General features: G+C 45.2%; 1 protein-coding gene across 1 annotated transcript in view; it reads left to right on the top strand.

Annotated features, from left to right (window-relative positions):
- The window catches only part of PLCXD3 (phosphatidylinositol specific phospholipase C X domain containing 3), a 79,373-nt gene that overhangs the window by 55,082 nt on the left and 5,615 nt on the right, over nucleotides 1-18,676 (top strand). The window contains exon 2 of the mRNA XM_079995079.1: nucleotides 740-1,448. Coding sequence (XP_079851205.1) covers nucleotides 740-1,448 — 709 coding nt within the window. The remainder of the gene's footprint in view (nucleotides 1-739; nucleotides 1,449-18,676) is intronic.

The following is an 18,676-nucleotide window of genomic DNA, read 5'->3' on the forward strand; positions in this document are numbered from 1 at the left end:
ACCTCCAGAATGAATTAAGTACTTAACCCGAGGTACCACTGTACATTTGTGGCTTTTCCTGCTTTTACCTCTGGCCCCGCCACAGATGTCAGGATTAGGTGTTAGGACTAAGCCCTCTCTCATATAATTTAAACAGGTGTTGGATTCATATATTTTGGCCTGATATCAGCTGGAGTTATTCCTCATTGTCAGCCTTCAAGACTAACGGTGTGTTTCCTGGAAGACTAACAATTGCTACTCAAACACATCGAGGACTTGCAGAATGAAAACCAAACAATTGCCAGTGCCAAGTCATATTCTGTGCAAGAAGCACGACCCAGCAGGGACTCGGCACACCACTGACTGAGCCTGAAAAGTTAAGTCATTTCCCCCTCCCAGGTAACAATATGCTTTGACCTCCAAACACTCAACATAGTACAAACACAGCTATCCCTTTCATTGACTCTGCGAGGTGCAAACTAATGCTATCAGAACACCAGCACAAGTGTGAAGCAATCAGGTGGCTTCTGAAAAGAACATATTTTGTGATTCTCTTGCTACACAGGTAACCCATTTGGATACTACTAGCAACATCTTTCCAATGCTAAAATAACTGATATTAAAACAGTTAGAGAGGAAATAAGTGATTTGTGTTGTAATTTGAGCTCTGGAATATTTTCATGCAGCCCTGAGTATCAGTCTTCAAATCTTGCTTTTTTTAAAAAAGAAATGCAAACGTGTTGTTTTGTGTTATTTTTAGGCTCTCATGACTCATTTAGCTTCTACATTGATGAAGCCTCACCCGTTGGACCTGAACAACCTGACACCGTCCAGAATTTTGTCTCTGTGTTTGGAACTGTGGCTAAAAAGCTGATGAGGAAATGGTTGGCGACGCAGACGATGAACTTCACAAGCCAGCTTGGAGCAGGCATACGGTATTTTGATCTTAGAATCTCCACCAAGCCCAGAGACCCCGACAATGAACTCTACTTTGCTCACGGTTTGTTCAGTGCCAAAGTCAACGAGGGCCTTGAGGAGATCAGTGCCTTTCTTGCTGACCACCACAAGGAAGTGGTCTTTTTGGACTTCAACCACTTCTACGGGATGCAAATGTGCCACCATGAAAAACTGGTCCAAATGCTCAAAGACACTTTTGGGAATAAAATGTGCCCGGCTATATTTGCTCATGAAGTCTGTCTCCAGTATCTGTGGGAGAAGGATTATCAAGTGCTGGTGTTTTATCACAGTCCAGTTGCTTTGGAGGTTTCCTTCTTGTGGCCAGGGCAGATGATGCCAGCTCCGTGGGCCAATACAACAGATCCTGAAAAACTGATCCAGTTTCTCCAGGCATCCATCATTGAGAAAAGGAAGAAGGGCTCCTTTTTTATATCTCAGGTGGTGCTGACCCCAAAGGCTAGCACTGTGGTCAAAGGTGTCACTAGTGGTCTCAGAGAAACCATCACAGAAAGGTGAGTGCCTTACAAATCCAGGTGTGCTTGGATATATGGCCTAGGATATACGTACCTACGGGCCGCCTCTCCTGGTACGCTCCACGGAGGACCTTACGGTCTGCAAATAATAACACCTTGGAGATCCTGGGCCTCAGAGAAATTAGGCTGGCCTTGACCAGGGCCAGGGCCTTTTCAGCCTTGGCCCTGGCCTGGTGGAACGCTCTGCCACAAGAGATCATGGTCCTGTGACATCTTTCCACAGAGCCTGCAAGACGGAGTTGTTCCACCAGGCTCAACCTGATTCCCCTTTTCTTTTTGTATAAGAACCAATATGAAAGAGGCCTCCCAGCATTCTCATGGGCCCATATAAAATCAGCATAAACAGTTAGGCCGATGAGCACTTACTGTTCCCAACCCTAACCCTGTGGAAAGCCATCTAATTAGACTTTAATTTGATTTTGACCTGTTTTTAGGAGGTAATTTAATTATTGTTTAATCTTATACCAATGTTATATATCTGGTGTTAGTCTCCCTGAGCCCGACTTTGGCCGGGGAGGGTGGGATATAAATAAAAGTTGTTTTTATTATTATTATTATTATTATTATTATTATTATTATTATTACATGGAAGTAAGATCCTATTAGAGCTGTCTTCTCTTATTCATTTATGATGGTCAAAAAATGCAGAAACAACAATTGTTACTGTTACTTGTGGATGGGAGCAATTGGCCAGAAATCAGATAATGACTGTTTCCCTCCTTTTTGGTCTGTATTTGTAAACATGCATGCTTATTATCTACAGGTGATGGGTTTAAGTATTGATTAATGTCCTTCAAGCAGCTTGAGTCTAGGTCTGAAGATTAGATGTGGCCACCATGCAGAGAGGAAGGAATGGGTGACCCAGATGTAAATATGCAGGGATAGATTTGCAGTACACCCAACTTTGTGATCCTTTCTGAAATGAGAAAGGGAAGTGGGGACTGAGCATAAAAAACAAAACAAAACAAAACAAAACACAGTGTTCTCTTGCACCAAGGCAGAGCTAATCCACGACATTTTCTTGCCTGAAGTTGAGATGGGGATGAATACCAATTTATTTCCAAAAACAATTCTTCCCAATAGTTTTTATTCCTGTATTAAGTTGCAAGCCACAATAAAATGATGAGAGCTAAAGGGTGTCCAACTTCAGAAATTTATATTGTTTATATTATATATCACGTCAGAAGCTTTCACCCAAAGAATGCTGGGAAATGTAGTTTGGTGAGGATGTTGAGATTTCTCTGTTAGAGCTCCCTAGCCCTTGACACAGAACTACAATTCCCAGAGTTCCCCAAAGAGAAGGAATCATTATTAAACTGATTTATTTTCTAAGTGTAGATGGGTCTCAAGGGATGCTTCTTACCACATGCTTTACTTCTGTCAAAGGGGATTTATTTTCAAAACACTTTTCTTGTTTTCTTTTTCTTTGTTTTAGGAGTAATTATTTTTTTCCTTGAAACAATTCACTTCAAGGACTACTTTGAACCTGATTATTCAAGTAGTGCAAAACCCATCTCTGCATCTTCTCTTGGGAAAATACCTTGAAATATATTTCCATTCATACAAAGGTTGTCGGAGGGATTAGTTTTTTCTTACCATGGGGGATTAGTTTCCTTCTTTGCTCTTTCCCACTTGAAATATTATTCAAAGAAAATAGGGCTATGATCAAAGTTCAGCTGCCTAGCTTGGGCTGCAAAACATCTAAGCCTTAGAGGGTTTCATTGTATCACTTAATTGTATGTTTTCAGTCTGAAATTTGATCTTACTGCTAATGTGTGCATTACAAATCCTAATGAATATTTGTGTAACCATTATCTGAAGACCTAGACCTGGACCTGACTTGCTTTGGAGTAACTGATATTTCAGGTTTTAACTCTCTCCACCCTCACTACCCCTTTCTCCCCACCCCCACCCCATTCCCCAAAAGCTGTAAATTTGAGTCCAGTTAAAAACATATCTCAACCCTTTCTGTTCACCTATGGTTATTTTTTTTCACATTTAAAGAAAAAGTGAAACCTGGCTTGTCTCCTTCCCCCCTGGTTCGGTAGAATGAATATATTCATGGGTTTATTGCTTTATGTGTTTATAATGAGCACCTTTATAAAAAATATATATATCTTTTAAACTGATATTGTGTTACAGATGGAAATGACTCTTCTAAGATGTTGTCTGCTATGAAACACAGCATGCACCATCTAACAAAGGAACGATGATCCCCCCCCCCCCCGCTTTTAAAATAGGGGTGGGGAATCAGTAGATTTCAACTCTCATCAGCCTCAAATGATGGAAGTTGTCTTCCAGTCATATCTGGAAGCTCCAGGTTCCAGAACCCGTTCTAAATTACTGTTAAAAGCATGCATAAATTTGTGCAGATACAAATAAACAATGGATGCATTGATTAAAATGCATACAATTAATCAGCTCCAATTTCCTTAATTGGGTGATCTGACTCATATATGTGTATATGTGTATATGTGTGTGTGTACATATGTATATGTGTATGTGTATATGTATATGTAGGGACGCGGGTGGCGCTGTGGGTTAAACCACAGAGCCTAGGCTTTGCTGAACAGAAGGTCAACGGTTCGAATCCCCGAGAAAGGGTGAGCTCCCGTTGCTCGGTCCCTGCTCCTGCTAACCTAGCTGTTCGAAAGCACGTCAAAGTGCAAGTAGATAAATAGGTACCGTTCTGGCGGGAAGGTAAACACCGTTTCCGTGCGCTGCTCTGGTTTGCCAGAAGCGGCTTAGTCATGCTGGCTACATGACCCGGAAGCTGTACGCCAGCTCCCTCGGCCAATAAAGCGAGATGAGTGCTGCAACCCCAGAGTCGGTCATGACTGGACCTAATGGTCAGGGGTCCCTTTACCTTTATGTATATATATGTTTGTGTGTGTGTGTGTGTGTATGTTTATATGTATATATGTGTATGTGTATGTGTATACGTATATGTATACACACACACACACACACACACACACTTTTGGAGAAAGGTACATATTCAGACCCTAACCCTCCAAATGTTAATTCTTCAGGAGGAGATGTTCCACTGGAGGCCAGAAATATATGCAGCCAGCCATAAGGTCTTTGAAGACTGATGAGTTCACTGATGTGGCGCATGAGTGCATGCCCACAACAAAGCAGCTTGTGCTGACGCCGTGCATTGACGCACAAACACCGTCTCACCTGCCACAAAGCTATTTCTCTAATGCAGACGGGAATTACAAGGGCGCAGTTCATCTGTCCTCCTCAGAATGAAAAATGGCTCTGCTCTCCTCCCCAGCCCCCTTCCCTCAAGCAACACAGCAAATGTACAATAAGGCAGCGCCGTTGTAATCCAGATAAAAGTGAAAGGAGTCTGCAGGCCTCCCCTAAAACACAGCTCAATAGCAAATACATCATGTCTGCTTCTGGCTGATAATGTTCACTGAAGAACTCTGCTGCTTGATACCAGAAGCAGCTAGTCCCTGGTGTCTAAAAGAAGGTGGGGCCTGTAATAATGTCAGGTTCCTTGAAGCTCTTTTCTGAATTCACAACTCCAACCTGGATTACTGTTGTATCCAGCAGCAGTTGGCATGGGTGGGTAAATGGGAAGACCCAGGTGGGCACTTGCCTGTTATTTTGTCATTTTCAGTTTTTTTAAGAAACCTGGAAGGCTTGCGGCAACATCAGACTTCGCGTGTTCTCCTGTACAGGGTGTACATGCCAAGCTTCTTTGACTAGCAGGCAGCTTGTGCCAAACTCATAATGACCCTGCTGTTCTTTCCCCTCCCTTTCCATCCAGTTCTTTGCCTTTCTTCTCCCTTTTACAAATTCAGCAGCCCCATTGGCTGGAACCAGAGGCTGGAGGATAAACAGCAGTCAGTTGTGTGTTCAGCTTTTCAGTTCTAAAGGGGATCTGATGGGGCCATTATTGAAAATAAAAGCTGCTAGTAGTTCTTACGCTCTTAATTCGTTTGAAGGGATCTTCCTTAAATCTAACCAACAACGTTTCACACACACACACACACCCTAAAACTCCCAGGGGCAAGATGGAGTTCCAGGTACACTGAGGCCCTCACTCTGTAACGTTTCATAATTTGGGATAAGCATTGGTCAACGCCCCTCCCCTTCCCCAGTCTGGTGGAGCTGTTGATGAATGCTGGTTCTGTCCAAAGGAAGCCATCTGTCACCTAATGAATAAGGGAGCTCTGACCTGCTGTGCAGAACTGAGACCTGGCCAAATGAGCTGGCCTGGCTTCACCTATGTACCTCCTATAGGTACATAGCTGTGCCTGCCTGGGAAGTCAACACAGCTCCAACCAAGTCAGAGGGGTGAGCCTAGGGGCCTGAACTCAGGAGGAAAACCCCATTCTGAAAGTAGAAAAACACCATTCTGAAAGGCATGAAAAAATCAAAAGTACTTACCTTATTTTTCGCCCTATAGGACACACTTTTCCCCCTCCAAAAATGAAGGGGAAATGTGTGTTCATCCAATGGGGTGAATACAGGCTTCAGGAAGCTATGCGCAACCCTAGGGAGCCCGGCGCGAAGCCGCGCCAGGCTCCCAAAGGTTGCTCAGAGCTGCCTGCATTCCTTGGGCTCCGCGCAACCCTCCGGAGCCCGGCGCGAAGCCGCGCCGGGCTCCCAAGGGTTGCGCAGAGCTGCCTGCATTTCAAAGCCTGGGGTGCGCTGAAGAGCGCACCCGGGCTTCGCGCAGCTCTCAGCAAGCCTGGGGAGACCGGCGTGGCTCCCTAGGCTTGCGGATAGCAGGCTGTTCTGGGGGCTGGGGTCGGGGGAAGCTCGGGCTTCCCCCGCACCAGCCCCGTGCCTGGGGGGGAAATAATTTTTTTTTCTTTATTCCCCCCCCCAAAAAAAAAACTAGGTGCGTCCTATGGGGCGGTGCGTCCTATGGGGCGAAAAATACGGTACTTGTTCCCACAGATTTTCCTGGACATTACTGGGATTTCAAAGGTGGAATTGACATCTAGGGGTGGGGGGGGGACAATTTCCGAAAGGTGGCGCTTTCTCCTGGATCTTATTTTTTTCCAGAAATTTGGGGTTTTTTAGTTTCTCAGATTGAAATTTTGCAGTCACCTATACAACTTACAACAAACAACAAGGAATCTCTTGGACTTCCCCCCTACCCTTTGTGGGTCCCACTGTTAATCATTTCCTCCTGCATCTTTTATAACAATCCAGATCTTTATCTCTCCATTGTATCCTAAATTCACCATTAAACTACAAGTGATATTCCAATCCTACTAATGATTTTAACTGTTTACAGTGGCCTTTAAGATAAGTTATAAATTTCCCCCATTGCTTTCTACTGGATCTTAGGCAAGTCAATCGAAAAATTGTGTTATTTTGGTGTTGTTTTTTTTGTAAGCTCAACTTTGGAGGTGTCCTGGTTTTCACTTTTCGGAATATGGGTTTTCCCAGCTCTTGACTTCAGTCCTCAGGACACTGCTCCAAATGCCTCCCGGATATGTTGGAGCCTTCTTACAAGAACAGGCAGAGATGATCTCTCTCCAGAGGTATCTGCTCTCTGGCCCATATTTTGTAACTTTTGTATGCACTGGTTTTTATCTTCAAAGGTTCTTACATCTCTTTGTGTTCGCTGCTCCAGGGTACAGCTGTATTTTTAGAGTTGGCAACGAGGATTAAGTAATGATGGCTCTAACTGAGCCAGTGAGTTAAAGGAACTTAGAGTTGTTCCACTTGGCCACAAAGCCCCCACTAACCTTCTAGGGTTTTGGGTGCTGGGGATAAAATGATGAGAATTCCACACTAGCTATCTATCCTGAGTTGCTTGGAGCAGAGGCAGGAATTAAATGTGAAGTATCAGGAGTCATCACCATTGTGGAAGCAGTTGGGAATAGCTCTAGGCCAGCAGTAGTGTGGCTGCGACTGCCACTAAGATTTTGCCTGGCCCAAACCTAGACTTTAGAAAAAGTGGGATTTTGAGGAGTAATTTTCAAGAATTGAGAGATGGCATGGATTATGGAGTCAAAGTCTCCAACAGGGATGGGTGAATCTTGTGAATGTTGGTTTCCTTCATCTTTACACTTTTACAAATGTAAGTTCACTTTTCCACATTTCCACATCATTTTGTGATTTAAAAAACAACAGTGCAATCTAGGTATGGCCACACATATACACCATACATTTAAAGTGCTTTAAGCAGTCTCAGCTTCTCCCAAAGAATTATGGGAGCTGTGGTTTGTTAAGGGTGTTGAGAATTGTTAGGAGACCCCTATTACCCCCCCCCCCGAGCTACAGTTTCCTGAATGGTTTAGCAATTAATTCTTCTTCACAGGGAACTCTGGGAACTGTGTCTCTTTGAGGGGAGTAGGGGCCTCCTAACAACTCTCAGCACCCTTAACAAACTACAGTTCCCAGAATCCTATGGAGGTAGCCATGAAAGTTTAACATGGGGGTCATAGTGCTTTATATGTATGCTGTGAATGTTGGCCTATATCTACTCAGAAGTCCCAATGAGTTTTATGAGCCTTAGCCTCAGCTAACTGTGTTTCAGCTTCACAACCCAAGTCTATTGCAAGAAAAACAACAGAGAGTTCTGTAGCGCCTGGAAGCAGACTTCGCGAACCTGGTGCCCTCCAGGTTCAAAATGTTCAAAGCAGCAGAGCACATCTGCTAGACCTGTTCCTAATAAGTGACCCCCACTCTCTGCCCTAATTCCAGATCAATCAACTCCTTTAACTGGATTTACAGAGGTCGTCCCCATTTCTGATTATATCCTGGAATGTCCCGCTTTTCCTATTGTCATTGGAGAAATGTTGGAGGGTATGTTAACTGGCTTTCCCAGTAGTGATGTTTTCCCAGTAGTGATGTATGGAAGTGAGAGCTGGACCACAAAGAAGAATTGATGCTTTTGAATTATGGTGCTGGAGGAGACTCTTGAGGGTCCCATGGACTGTAAGAAGATCAAACCTATCCATTCTTAAGGAAATCAGCCCTGAGTGCTCACTGGAAGGACAGATCCTGAAGCTGAGACAGATCGTGAAGCTGAGGTGTTGGAAAAGATGGAGGGCACAAGGAGAAGGGGACGACAGAGGACGAGATGGTTGGACAGTGTTCTCGAAGCTACTAACGTGAGTTTGACCAAACTGCGGGAGGCAGTGGAAGACAGGAGTGCCTGGCGTGCTCTGGTCCATGGGGTCACGAAGAGTCGGACACAACTAAACGACTAAACAACAACAACATGTTAACTGGCAAACTGGAACTGCTTCTTCCCCAACTTCCTGTCTCTCTGCAGACTCCTCCTGCCTCTTACCTTAACACATTCCATCCTCTCAGCAACACCCCGGTTCCATCCAGTCTCACACCAGAGCACAGTTCATGACCACATACATCCCACCCACCATGACAGCAGTCATTTTGTTAGCAAATCAATAAAAAGCAGGCAAGACAGAGACTCACATTTTGCCTCACTGCATTTGCCTCTCAGTAGTTCATGAAATATCTCTGGAGCCAGCGATTCACTTCTCATTTTCTTCCCTGTGAAAATTATTATAATACCTCATTGAGGATTTGTGAGGCTAAATTCATTAATGTTTGCAAAGCACTTTCCATGATTCTTCGCGGCTGGAAAAAGATGCAGACTTCATTTTGAGCAGTAGGATAAAACACAGTGGTTTCTTTATTATTATTATTATTATTACAGGCGATGATGTTTTTGTTCCTTTAAGAGCCATTATTCCGATTTGATTGTACTTTCCTTGCAAGGGGGAAAGGCAGGCAAATTCAGTGTTAGGCCTTGTGCATTCCCACTTGTCTGTCAGAAGTCAAATTTTATAGCGAAAGAAATAAAAGGAGGTCTAGGAGGAGTTTGTAATGGAGATGGGATAACTTTGGGCTTGGGAAGACACATTACGCTTGGGCCGAAATAGATGCACAAGCTGCTATAATGACACTTCCCCCAGAATTCATGATTTGAGCTGGTAAAAGAATGACATATCCTTCAGCATTTCTCTGATGAAAATGGGGCATCCTATCCCATAATAATAATAATTTTATTATTTATACCCCGCCCATCTGACTGGGTTGCCCCAGCCATTCTGGGCAGCTTCCAACATATATAAAAACATTAAACATTTTTAAAAACTTCCCTATGCATGGCTGCCTTCAGATGTCTTCCAAAGGTTGTACAGTGGTACCTTGGGTTACATACGTTTCAGGTTACAGACTCTGCTAACCCAGAAATATTACCTCGGATTAAGAACTTTGCTTCAGGATGAGAACAGAAATCGGGCTCCAGCAGCGCGGCAGCAGCAGGAGGCCCCATTAGCTAAAGTGGTGTTTCAGGTTAAGAACAGTTTCAGGTTAAGAACGGACCTCCAGGATGAATTAAGTTCTTAACCCAAGGTACCACTGTATAGTTATACTTATCTCCTTGGCTTGGGGTTGCGTAGCTCCAGACCCTCCAATATTTCTCTGAAGAAATTACGGACGTCCTAAGGAAAATCAGGACATTCTAGGATCAAATCAGAAACCAGGATGGTCTTCTGTAAATCCAGGACTGTTCCTGAAAAACAGGGACACTTGGAGGGTCTGGAATGAACGAGGAAGAGGCGGATGTAAAGATGGGTTTAATGTGACCGAAGGATGGAGCATACAATGGGCTTTGACCTTTGGGGAGATTTTAAAATTGTAGAGCCATCTAAATTAGAGTTCTGGTAGCTAAGCAACTGTCATGTAGAATATATTACTGCTTGATAAAGTGGCTTTAAGGACTGAAGCAAAACTGATTGGTGATGAGCAGTTTGGAGCCTTGGAGATCTGCCAGGTCCATCCTTTGTTTACTGAGCTTCATCAGAGAGGAGTGTTTTGCCTCAAGAGCTTTAAGACAATTGCAGTAATGCATGTTGTGAAGAATTAAACGCCCAAGATCAACACAATCTGGAATCCACCTATAAATTCACAACAGCTCCTTAATGTGGGATTGCCACAATGGGTTCCTTATTTTCAAAGGCTGCCTCTTTTTTTTGCTAGTTATACCTTACTTCATGGGGGAGGTCACTGTTGGTGTTATTTTCATGGGGGAGCTATGTTCATGATCTCCACCTGGAGACTTTTGATTGGACTGCCTATTTCCTACATTAGAACCTTTTAGATATGATTGCTAAGAGAATCACTTATGGTGTCTCAATCATGTATTTTACTTTGTAGCTGCTGTGGCATAACAATAATTATTTTGCTATACAATGTAGGAAGGTGTCCTTCCAGAGATCACAAAGATTAATCTAACCCGGGTCATTCCCATTTCTAGCTGTCTTGAAGAAAATCTGTGCTGATTATGCTTTTCAGTGTTATTTTTCAGCTGCAATGGGGTGCAAGCATGTATTAAATCTAGCCATTTTTTACTGAGCATTATCAGTAATGATCTCTGAGGGAGCAGAGAGATCTATGCTCTTATCCAACTTCCCAAGTTTACAAATGCTATAGTATCTATAAATGAAATATGCAAAATGAAGGCAGGGCAGCAGATTGCATTAGCAGTATTTTATATATTTAGGTCAGGTCAGTTTTGCCACGAGGAGAAAATCTGATTTGTTGAATTTGTTTCTTTTGTGTGCTAAATAGTACCAGCTTTCAGCCTGCGCGGCTGGGTTCATGCAAAATTGTTGCCAAGTTGGTGGTGACTTTTTACAAGATAAAAACTTTCTGACTGATGGGAGTTCAAGTCAGAAACATATGGAGGGCACCAGGTTGGGGCAAGGGTGTGCTAAAAAGGTGCCCTGCCCAGGGGAACTTATTTTTCCAAGTATCTAAGGATACTGCCAAAGAATTAATGCTTTTGAATTATGGTGCTGGAGGAGACTCTTGAGAGTCCCATGGACTGCAAGAAGATCAAACCTATCCATTCTGAAGGAAATCAGCCCTGAGTGCTCACTGGAAGGACAGATCCTGAAGCTGAGGCTCCAGTACTTTGGCTACCTCATAAGAAGAGAAGACTCCCTGGAAAAGACCCAGATATTGGGAAAGATTAAGGGCACAAGGAGAAGGGGACAACAGAGGACGAGATGGTTGGACAGTGTTCTCGAAGATACAAACATGAGTTTGACCAAACTGCAGGAGGCAGTGGAAGACAGGAGGGCCTGGCGTGCTCTGGTCCATGGGGTCACGAAGAGTCGGACACAACTAAACGACTAAACAACAACAACATGTTAACTGGCAAACTGGAACTGCTTCTTCCCCAACTTCCTGTCAGAAGACAGAAGTGCCTGACGTGCTCTGGTCCATGGGGTCATGAAGAGTCGGACATGACTAAACGACTAAACAACAACAACAAGGATACCAGCATGTCTAAGCATAATCAGAAAAGAGCTGTTTTAACCCATCGGCTCTAGCAAAAACAAGCTAGCTAGATTCTACCCAGTGGCAATGGCCCAACAAAGAAACTTAAGGTGTCTCAAGGGATTTCTTAATTGCTTCAAGATTGGTTCTTACATTGCAAAGAACCAGATTTATAGCACTGAAGAAATGCCTTGAGCCACCTTAAGGTTTTTTTTGGCTGCACCATTGTCCCTGGGTAAAATCTAGGCTACCTTGGCTCTCCCTTTCTCCATTCATGTCACTTGTCTCATCATTCGTCCCCCTGCTGTTTCTTTATGTAGCTCTTGATTGCTCAGTGACATGTATGCCTCGGTCCCTGAGCTAGCTAGTTTCACTTTCCTGGATTCTCACATCAGTGCTCCATTTCACAGCTGCATGGTTAACCATGTCACTTTGGCTCCTACTCTTGGTTACACTCGCTGAATATTCCATCGGGGAAATGCATCCAGCAGCGCTGGGATGTATCAATTCATTACCGGCTCCCGCTGCAGAGAAAACGCTGCCTGTTCGATGTGGTTTTATTTAAGGAGATAACATATGCTGTGTACAGGAAGGGCAGATCAGGGCTATTGTAATTGCCTGGAGTTGAATTACCTCCAGCCGTGTTCTTGTCAGATATCATAAGCGGAGACAGAGGGTAAGCCTGGTCAGTATTTTCTTGGGTAATCTCCAGTGGATACACAACTGCCACAGGCATTGGTGCTGGAAATTCAGCATCAACAAACAGCCTTTGTGATGGGGTAGGAGCTGTAAGGAATCTTGTGTTGCATAGGTAGGTCACATAGACTTGTGTGAGGATCATACACCTGCCTTTATGTTCCCTTATATATTAGAAAAGTGGGGAAATGTGCAATCATGGTGCTGTTACAAAAGCTGGGTGCCATACCTGCAAGATTCCTGAGGGGTCCACGCACTCACCCAGGGTCTGTGTTCCTTTGGAGAACCGAGACTTCAGAGACTGTTGTATCTTTAAGAAATATGGTTTATTCACTATTTAGACCTTCAGTCTCCATGGAGGGAGTCCAGGTCTTACAGCATGGTCATTTCAAGAGGAGCATGTCCCCCACAGCAGTGCAGCCATGGAGTCCAAGGCATCTCTCCTAGCCAGCCTTCAGCCAGCCTGCCCAAGATGGATCCCTGTCTTTCTTCCTCCTCCTCCTTCACAGAACACCCCGCTAAAAACTCTCTTTTCCTGTCACCTTGTACCCAGTTATCCTGGCAACCTTCCAGACCACAGTCTCATACCTCAGGGCAAGGGGGAAAAGGACAGTTCCCTTGCATTACCAATGGCTCTCAATGGCCTTCGCTTCGCCAGGTCATTTTGCATAAGCTAACTCAGGGATTCATCTGCAGCTTGTATTTCTCCCTTTGCATCCTATATAACCAAATTCCTACCATTTATTAATTTATAGGCTTGGGGGGGCCATTTAACCAGCCCATGGACCCCTGCCACCGTCTCGGGGACTCCCACCGCCTGCTTGGTCAGCTCCCATGTGCCGCGCTAAACCGGTGCAGAGCAGAGACGGGACCGCCTTCTGCGACACTGGCCGGCTTCCCACTGGCTGCAGGAAGCTCCTGCAGCCAATGGGAAGCTGTGCACACCTCCTCCCCGCTGGAAGGAATGCCAGAAATAGCGTTTGCGCATGCGCACTCTGGCCCACCACAGCGTCTGCAGGACCATAAACTGGCCCAAGCCACGAAAACTTTGCCAACCCCTGCTCTGGACCGTTTGTGGAGTGGGCCCTTAAGAAGGGCCTCAGATAATGATTTCAGAGTCCAGGTTGGTTTAAAGGCAAATCTTCATAATCCCCCCTTATACCACTGACTTGCCTTTTCCCTAAACTAAAGAGTCCCAGATGCTGCAACCTTTATGTGGGGCTTAGAGGAAAAATAAATGCCACCTTCATTAAATCATCCTCTGAATACTCCCTGAATATGAATAGCGTGTAATGCTTGTTACAACCTCTTACAATGGATGAATTATCTAACAGCAAGGCAGTTAAATAACTTTTTTAATAAGTCTGGGTAGCAGTGTCAAATGACCTCCGTCCTGAGGCCCACGGTGCTAGCTGGCTCTTGTCGGCGTCTACCGAACCACATCAGCCCAATAAATTGACAGAAATTACCGTAATTGCTCCACATGGAATTCTAGGACTTGCTGGCCTTGAATATAGTCAGCCAGCAAAGAGGCTTTTGATGCAATCTCTCTACTATAGCAGAGGCCAGTTCAAAGGATCCAATTAAAAGAGGGGCTGAGACTCCATATGGGAGAGGAAGGCGAATTCCTCAGCCGGCAAATATAAATGGTGGGAAGGGTGTGAGGGTTTTTCACAACAGCATGCAAATGCAATGTCGCCTCCAATGCCTCTCCCTCACGCCTGTGGGAGTTTGAACAGAGGGTTTATCTTGTCACCAAAGAAGGTTGATGGGAATAGACACCACAGAGTCAGGCCCTCTGTGGTCTCCCGTGAGACTGGCTGACTGTAACAGAAGGTATGCCTTGGCAGCCCATCTGTCTGGGAAACACAACAGACCTCGATGACTAGGCAGCTAGCCATCCTTCGTTAAACCTTTGGTGTGTTTTGAAGCTTCCTGCAAAAGCCACCATTTCCCTCATGCGTAACTAGACGTACTCCTGGCCTGGACCCTTCAGCGACACTACCGCTCGTCTAAATGTTCAGCTGTCATTAAAATTAACAACATTAATAATACGACTCTTCTTTAGTCATGGAGAACACAGGCCAGTTACTGTAAGACAGGGGCAGGGAACACTTTCCTACTTGGGGGCTGCAAAATTGTGGACACAAGCCAGGGGTAGGTGGGGCAGGAGCTAAAAGTGGATGTGGTTTCAACCCACACATACATCTTCATCCTGCATCCAAGCAGCAGGAGCTGTGATCACAGGTCAAAGGCACATTCCAGCCTGTAAAAAGCTCTTCAGGGGGGTCTGGAGCAGAGTCGGTGATAGGTGTGTCCTGAGAATGGGTGTGGTCTGGGGAGGGCATGGCCTAGAGAGAATCCTGAGGGCCATTTTGGTCCCTGGGCCAGCCCTGCTCTAAGAACTGCTTTGGTCGCGCTGTGTGATGACTTCTGTTGGGGAGAGACAAGGGAAATGTGTCCCTGTGTGGAGCCAGTGGGGTATAGTGGTTAAGAGCTGTAGACTCGTAATCTGGTGAACCGGGTTTGTTTCCCCGCTCCTCCACATGCAGCTGCTGGGTGACCTTGGGCTAGTCACACTTCTTTGAAGTCTCTCAGCCCCACTCACCTCACAGAGTGTTTGTTGTGGGGGAGGAAGGGAAAGGAGAATGTGAGCCGCTTTGAGACTTCTTCGGGTAATGGTAAAGGGGGATATCAAATCCAAACTCCTCCTCTTCTTCCTCCTCTTCCTCTGTTAATTCTCCTCAACCTCTCAGCGGCTTTTGATACCATCGACCATGGCATCCTTCTTGAGTGGGTGTCTAAGTTAGAGGTGGGTGACTTTGAGGTGGTTGCTGTCCTGCCTGATGGTTACTTCCAGGGAGTGTTGCTTGGGGAGTGTTCTTCAGCCCTGTGGAGCCTTCAATTTGGGGTCCCTAGGGGTTCGATTTTATCCCCTATGCTGTCTAACATCTGCATGAAATGACTGGGTGGGTTTATCCAAAGTTTTGCAGTACACTGTCGGCAATTTGCTGATGACCGACAGCTCTGCTTCCCCTTTGCATCTGTGGGTGAGGCAGTGGATGTGCTAGACTGTTGTCTTGCCTCAGTAATGAACTGGATGAGAGCCAGCAAAGACTTGGGCACTGTTAGTGGGTGGTTCCCTAGACCAGATGGTTGGGGGGCTGGCTGATCTGGAGGAGCGGGTACATAGTTTGGGGGTACTTCTGGGTCTGTTGCTTTTGGGGAAAACCCCCACTCCATTACAAAACAGGACATTGGAAAGTAATGTGCAAGTAGCTTCTTGGTGACATGGATGATGATGTTGGACTTCACCACCCTTCAGCCCCATCCAGCATGGCCCAAATCAGGGATTATGGGAATTGTAGTCCAACAAATTCTTGAATGCCACAGGTTCCCTGTCCCTGACATAGATTCTTTGCTGATCTCAGGGCATCAGCCATGGAAGTTCTTCATTCTTGTAGGCATTAGGCTCATAGGAAACAAGTGGAAGTAACTTTTACAAATTTATGAATTCAGCTTTTCTAAATTGCCGCTCGGCAGCCATGGAATTCATTCTGCTGAAATGCTTATCTATAATTCAGCACTCTCCAATTGCTGGATAAAATTTGGAAGCATATTCAATCAGATGGCACAGTTTAACATTTTGAGGCTGGATGAACATTTTAATATGATTGATCACTACCCGGTAGTTTCTTGGCAACAACCATGAGCTGATTACTTCCCCCATTCCTCGCCCCCGTGTGATCAGTTCCTTTTAATAAGGAACCACCACCGACTTGGAGGACTTGTGTTTCTTGGTGGGATACAACACACAAGCTCAGCCAGTGGAAGCCTGTGCAAGCACTTCCACTAACACAATGCCCCCCTCTCCCTCTCCCTCTCCCCCTCATGCCCCCTGCATCTCTCAAATAGGCTTCGGGAGCGGGGCAGAAGATCCCCTGAGCAGTATGCAGGAGGAAGAAAGGTCAGGTCATTCCACCAGGCAAGCAGATGTGCTTCCAGTAATAGAGCAGTCTGCTAGCACTATGCTGAATTCCTCTCTCTGGTTGCAAAGACCAGGCTGAGAGATAAGCAAACAGCATAATATAGTGGTAGCCCTCCAGATATTGTTGGACTACAGCTCCCATCATGCCTGACCATTGGCCATGCTGGATGGGAGTTGTAACTCAAGAACATCCCAGGCTTCTTCAGTGGCCTGCCTCCTCTCTGCTTCTCTTCCCCCCTCAACTTCAGCCTCTGCTTCTGCCTTTGATTCTGGACTGCTCTCCCAGCCTCTTCCTGCTCTCTAGACCCTGTTCCGTCTTCAGCTTCTGACTCCTCCTCCTCCCAGTCTGCTCCCTCTTCTCCCTCATCACTGTCCCACCACCAGTTCGCTGGCTCTGAGCCTTTTCTCCCTGCTGTTGCCTCCCACCACTCCTCAGCACCCAGCCACTCCATGACGCTGGGTCACCCAATCCAGGCCAAGTCCACAGTGTAAGGGAACAGGAGACGTAACACTTGGCCTGCCATGGCACCAATCTGAATCTCCCTACTGGTAGCTGTTACTTACTAGGGCTATGTATTGGATCTGGCTGGTTCTCAGATCCTGAACTGGAGTGGGCTAATTTGGGGCAACCCTGGATTTATCCAGATTGGGTTGAGGCAGCCCGAGACTGGCCTGGGTCACGTCAGGTTTACCTGGAGGAATGTCAAAAGAGCTGGGGGGTGATTGTGATGAGGGGAGGAGAGGGAGAAGGAGATTTGCAGGCAACCTGTATGTTTCTCCTCTCCCCCTGCAACCGCATGTTTCACCATGTTTAAGTGGTCCAGGGGGGAGAAGAAAACATTTGTCTCCTTCTCCCTGTCCCTCTACCACATGACTGCCCAAGGCCCCCAAATTGCATCGAGACTCAGATCTGCATACTCTAAGCTCCAGATTGTCTTGGGACAGATCAGGGCCACTCTGTAGTATTGGAACCACAGCCCTGTTATTTATCCCGAGAGGAAAACTGGTACTGGCGCTTGGGGTGGGTGGATATTTTGATGCAAACTTGAGGAATCATTAGGAACATTACAGGGATGATGAAGAAGGAGAGTTTGGATTTGATATCCCACTTTATCACTACCCGAAGGAGTTTCAAAGCGGCTAACAATCTCCTTTCCTTCCTCCCCCACAACAAACACTCTGTGAGGTGAGTGGGGCTGAGAGACTTCAAAGAAGTGCGACTAGCCCAAGGTCACCCAGCAGCTACATGTGGAGGAGCGGGGAATCTAACCCAGTTCACCAGATTACGAGTCCACCGCTCTGAACCACTGGCTCCACACTGTGATGGAGAGATCTTTCTCTGACTCTCCAAACACCTTGGCTACCTGCAGGTTTTTGTATTGGGAAAGAGACACACATTGGGCCAGGCACATAATCCACTTTCTCTGCCCCTCTCCCCCTCTTTTTTAACAGCTAACCAGAAGGTGTTTATTGCTAATGTCAGGGTGTATAATGTAGCTGTTTTATGTTTCTAAGAGCATTCAGCCATGTGGGTATCTGCCATGCCACATGGGCTGTGCTTTCGCTGAATAAACTGCTTAATGAGGCCAATTACAGGGATGGAGGCACTGGGAATTACAAGGAATGGTAAACAAGACAAGGGACAAGGGACAAATTTGATTTTGTTTTAATTCTAATAAGGAACCACCTAATTCTCACTTCTCAAGCCAATATGTGAACCAAAACACATCTATCTTTTGAAATTCGTCCTTCTCCAAATTTTGTGATGCAGTTCTCCAGCCAAACAAAAATGCACATATTAGGGGAAAGTGTGCATAACATGCACATTTTAGTGAAAATGACTTTTAAAATGCATAATAGTGAAAATTGATAGCAATCATGTGTATAGTAGTCAAAATTGCATACAAAATGTAATTTATTGGCAGAAATTTGCACTAAAATGTTAACACATTTACATAAGGTGTTTGGTTTCTAATTTTTTTTTTAATTGCTGCAGGAATGTGAAGAATTTAATTTATGTTTGAGAAACTGAGAAACCCAAACTAATGGATCTATACATCCTTAAACAAATTTGTCCATCCTTAAACAAGACACACCACCTCCAGCCCAGGGAAAACACCGACTTGGTTTTTTTCCCTTCTCATTGCCATGTACATATGGAATATTTTCATTAAAATGGTTCAGATTTTGGTTGTGATTTGAATTTTAAGATTATCTGTGGAAGGAA

This window comes from Podarcis cretensis (genome assembly GCF_951804945.1).
Source record: "Podarcis cretensis genome assembly, chromosome: 11".
NCBI classification, from domain to species: domain Eukaryota; kingdom Metazoa; phylum Chordata; class Lepidosauria; order Squamata; family Lacertidae; genus Podarcis; species Podarcis cretensis.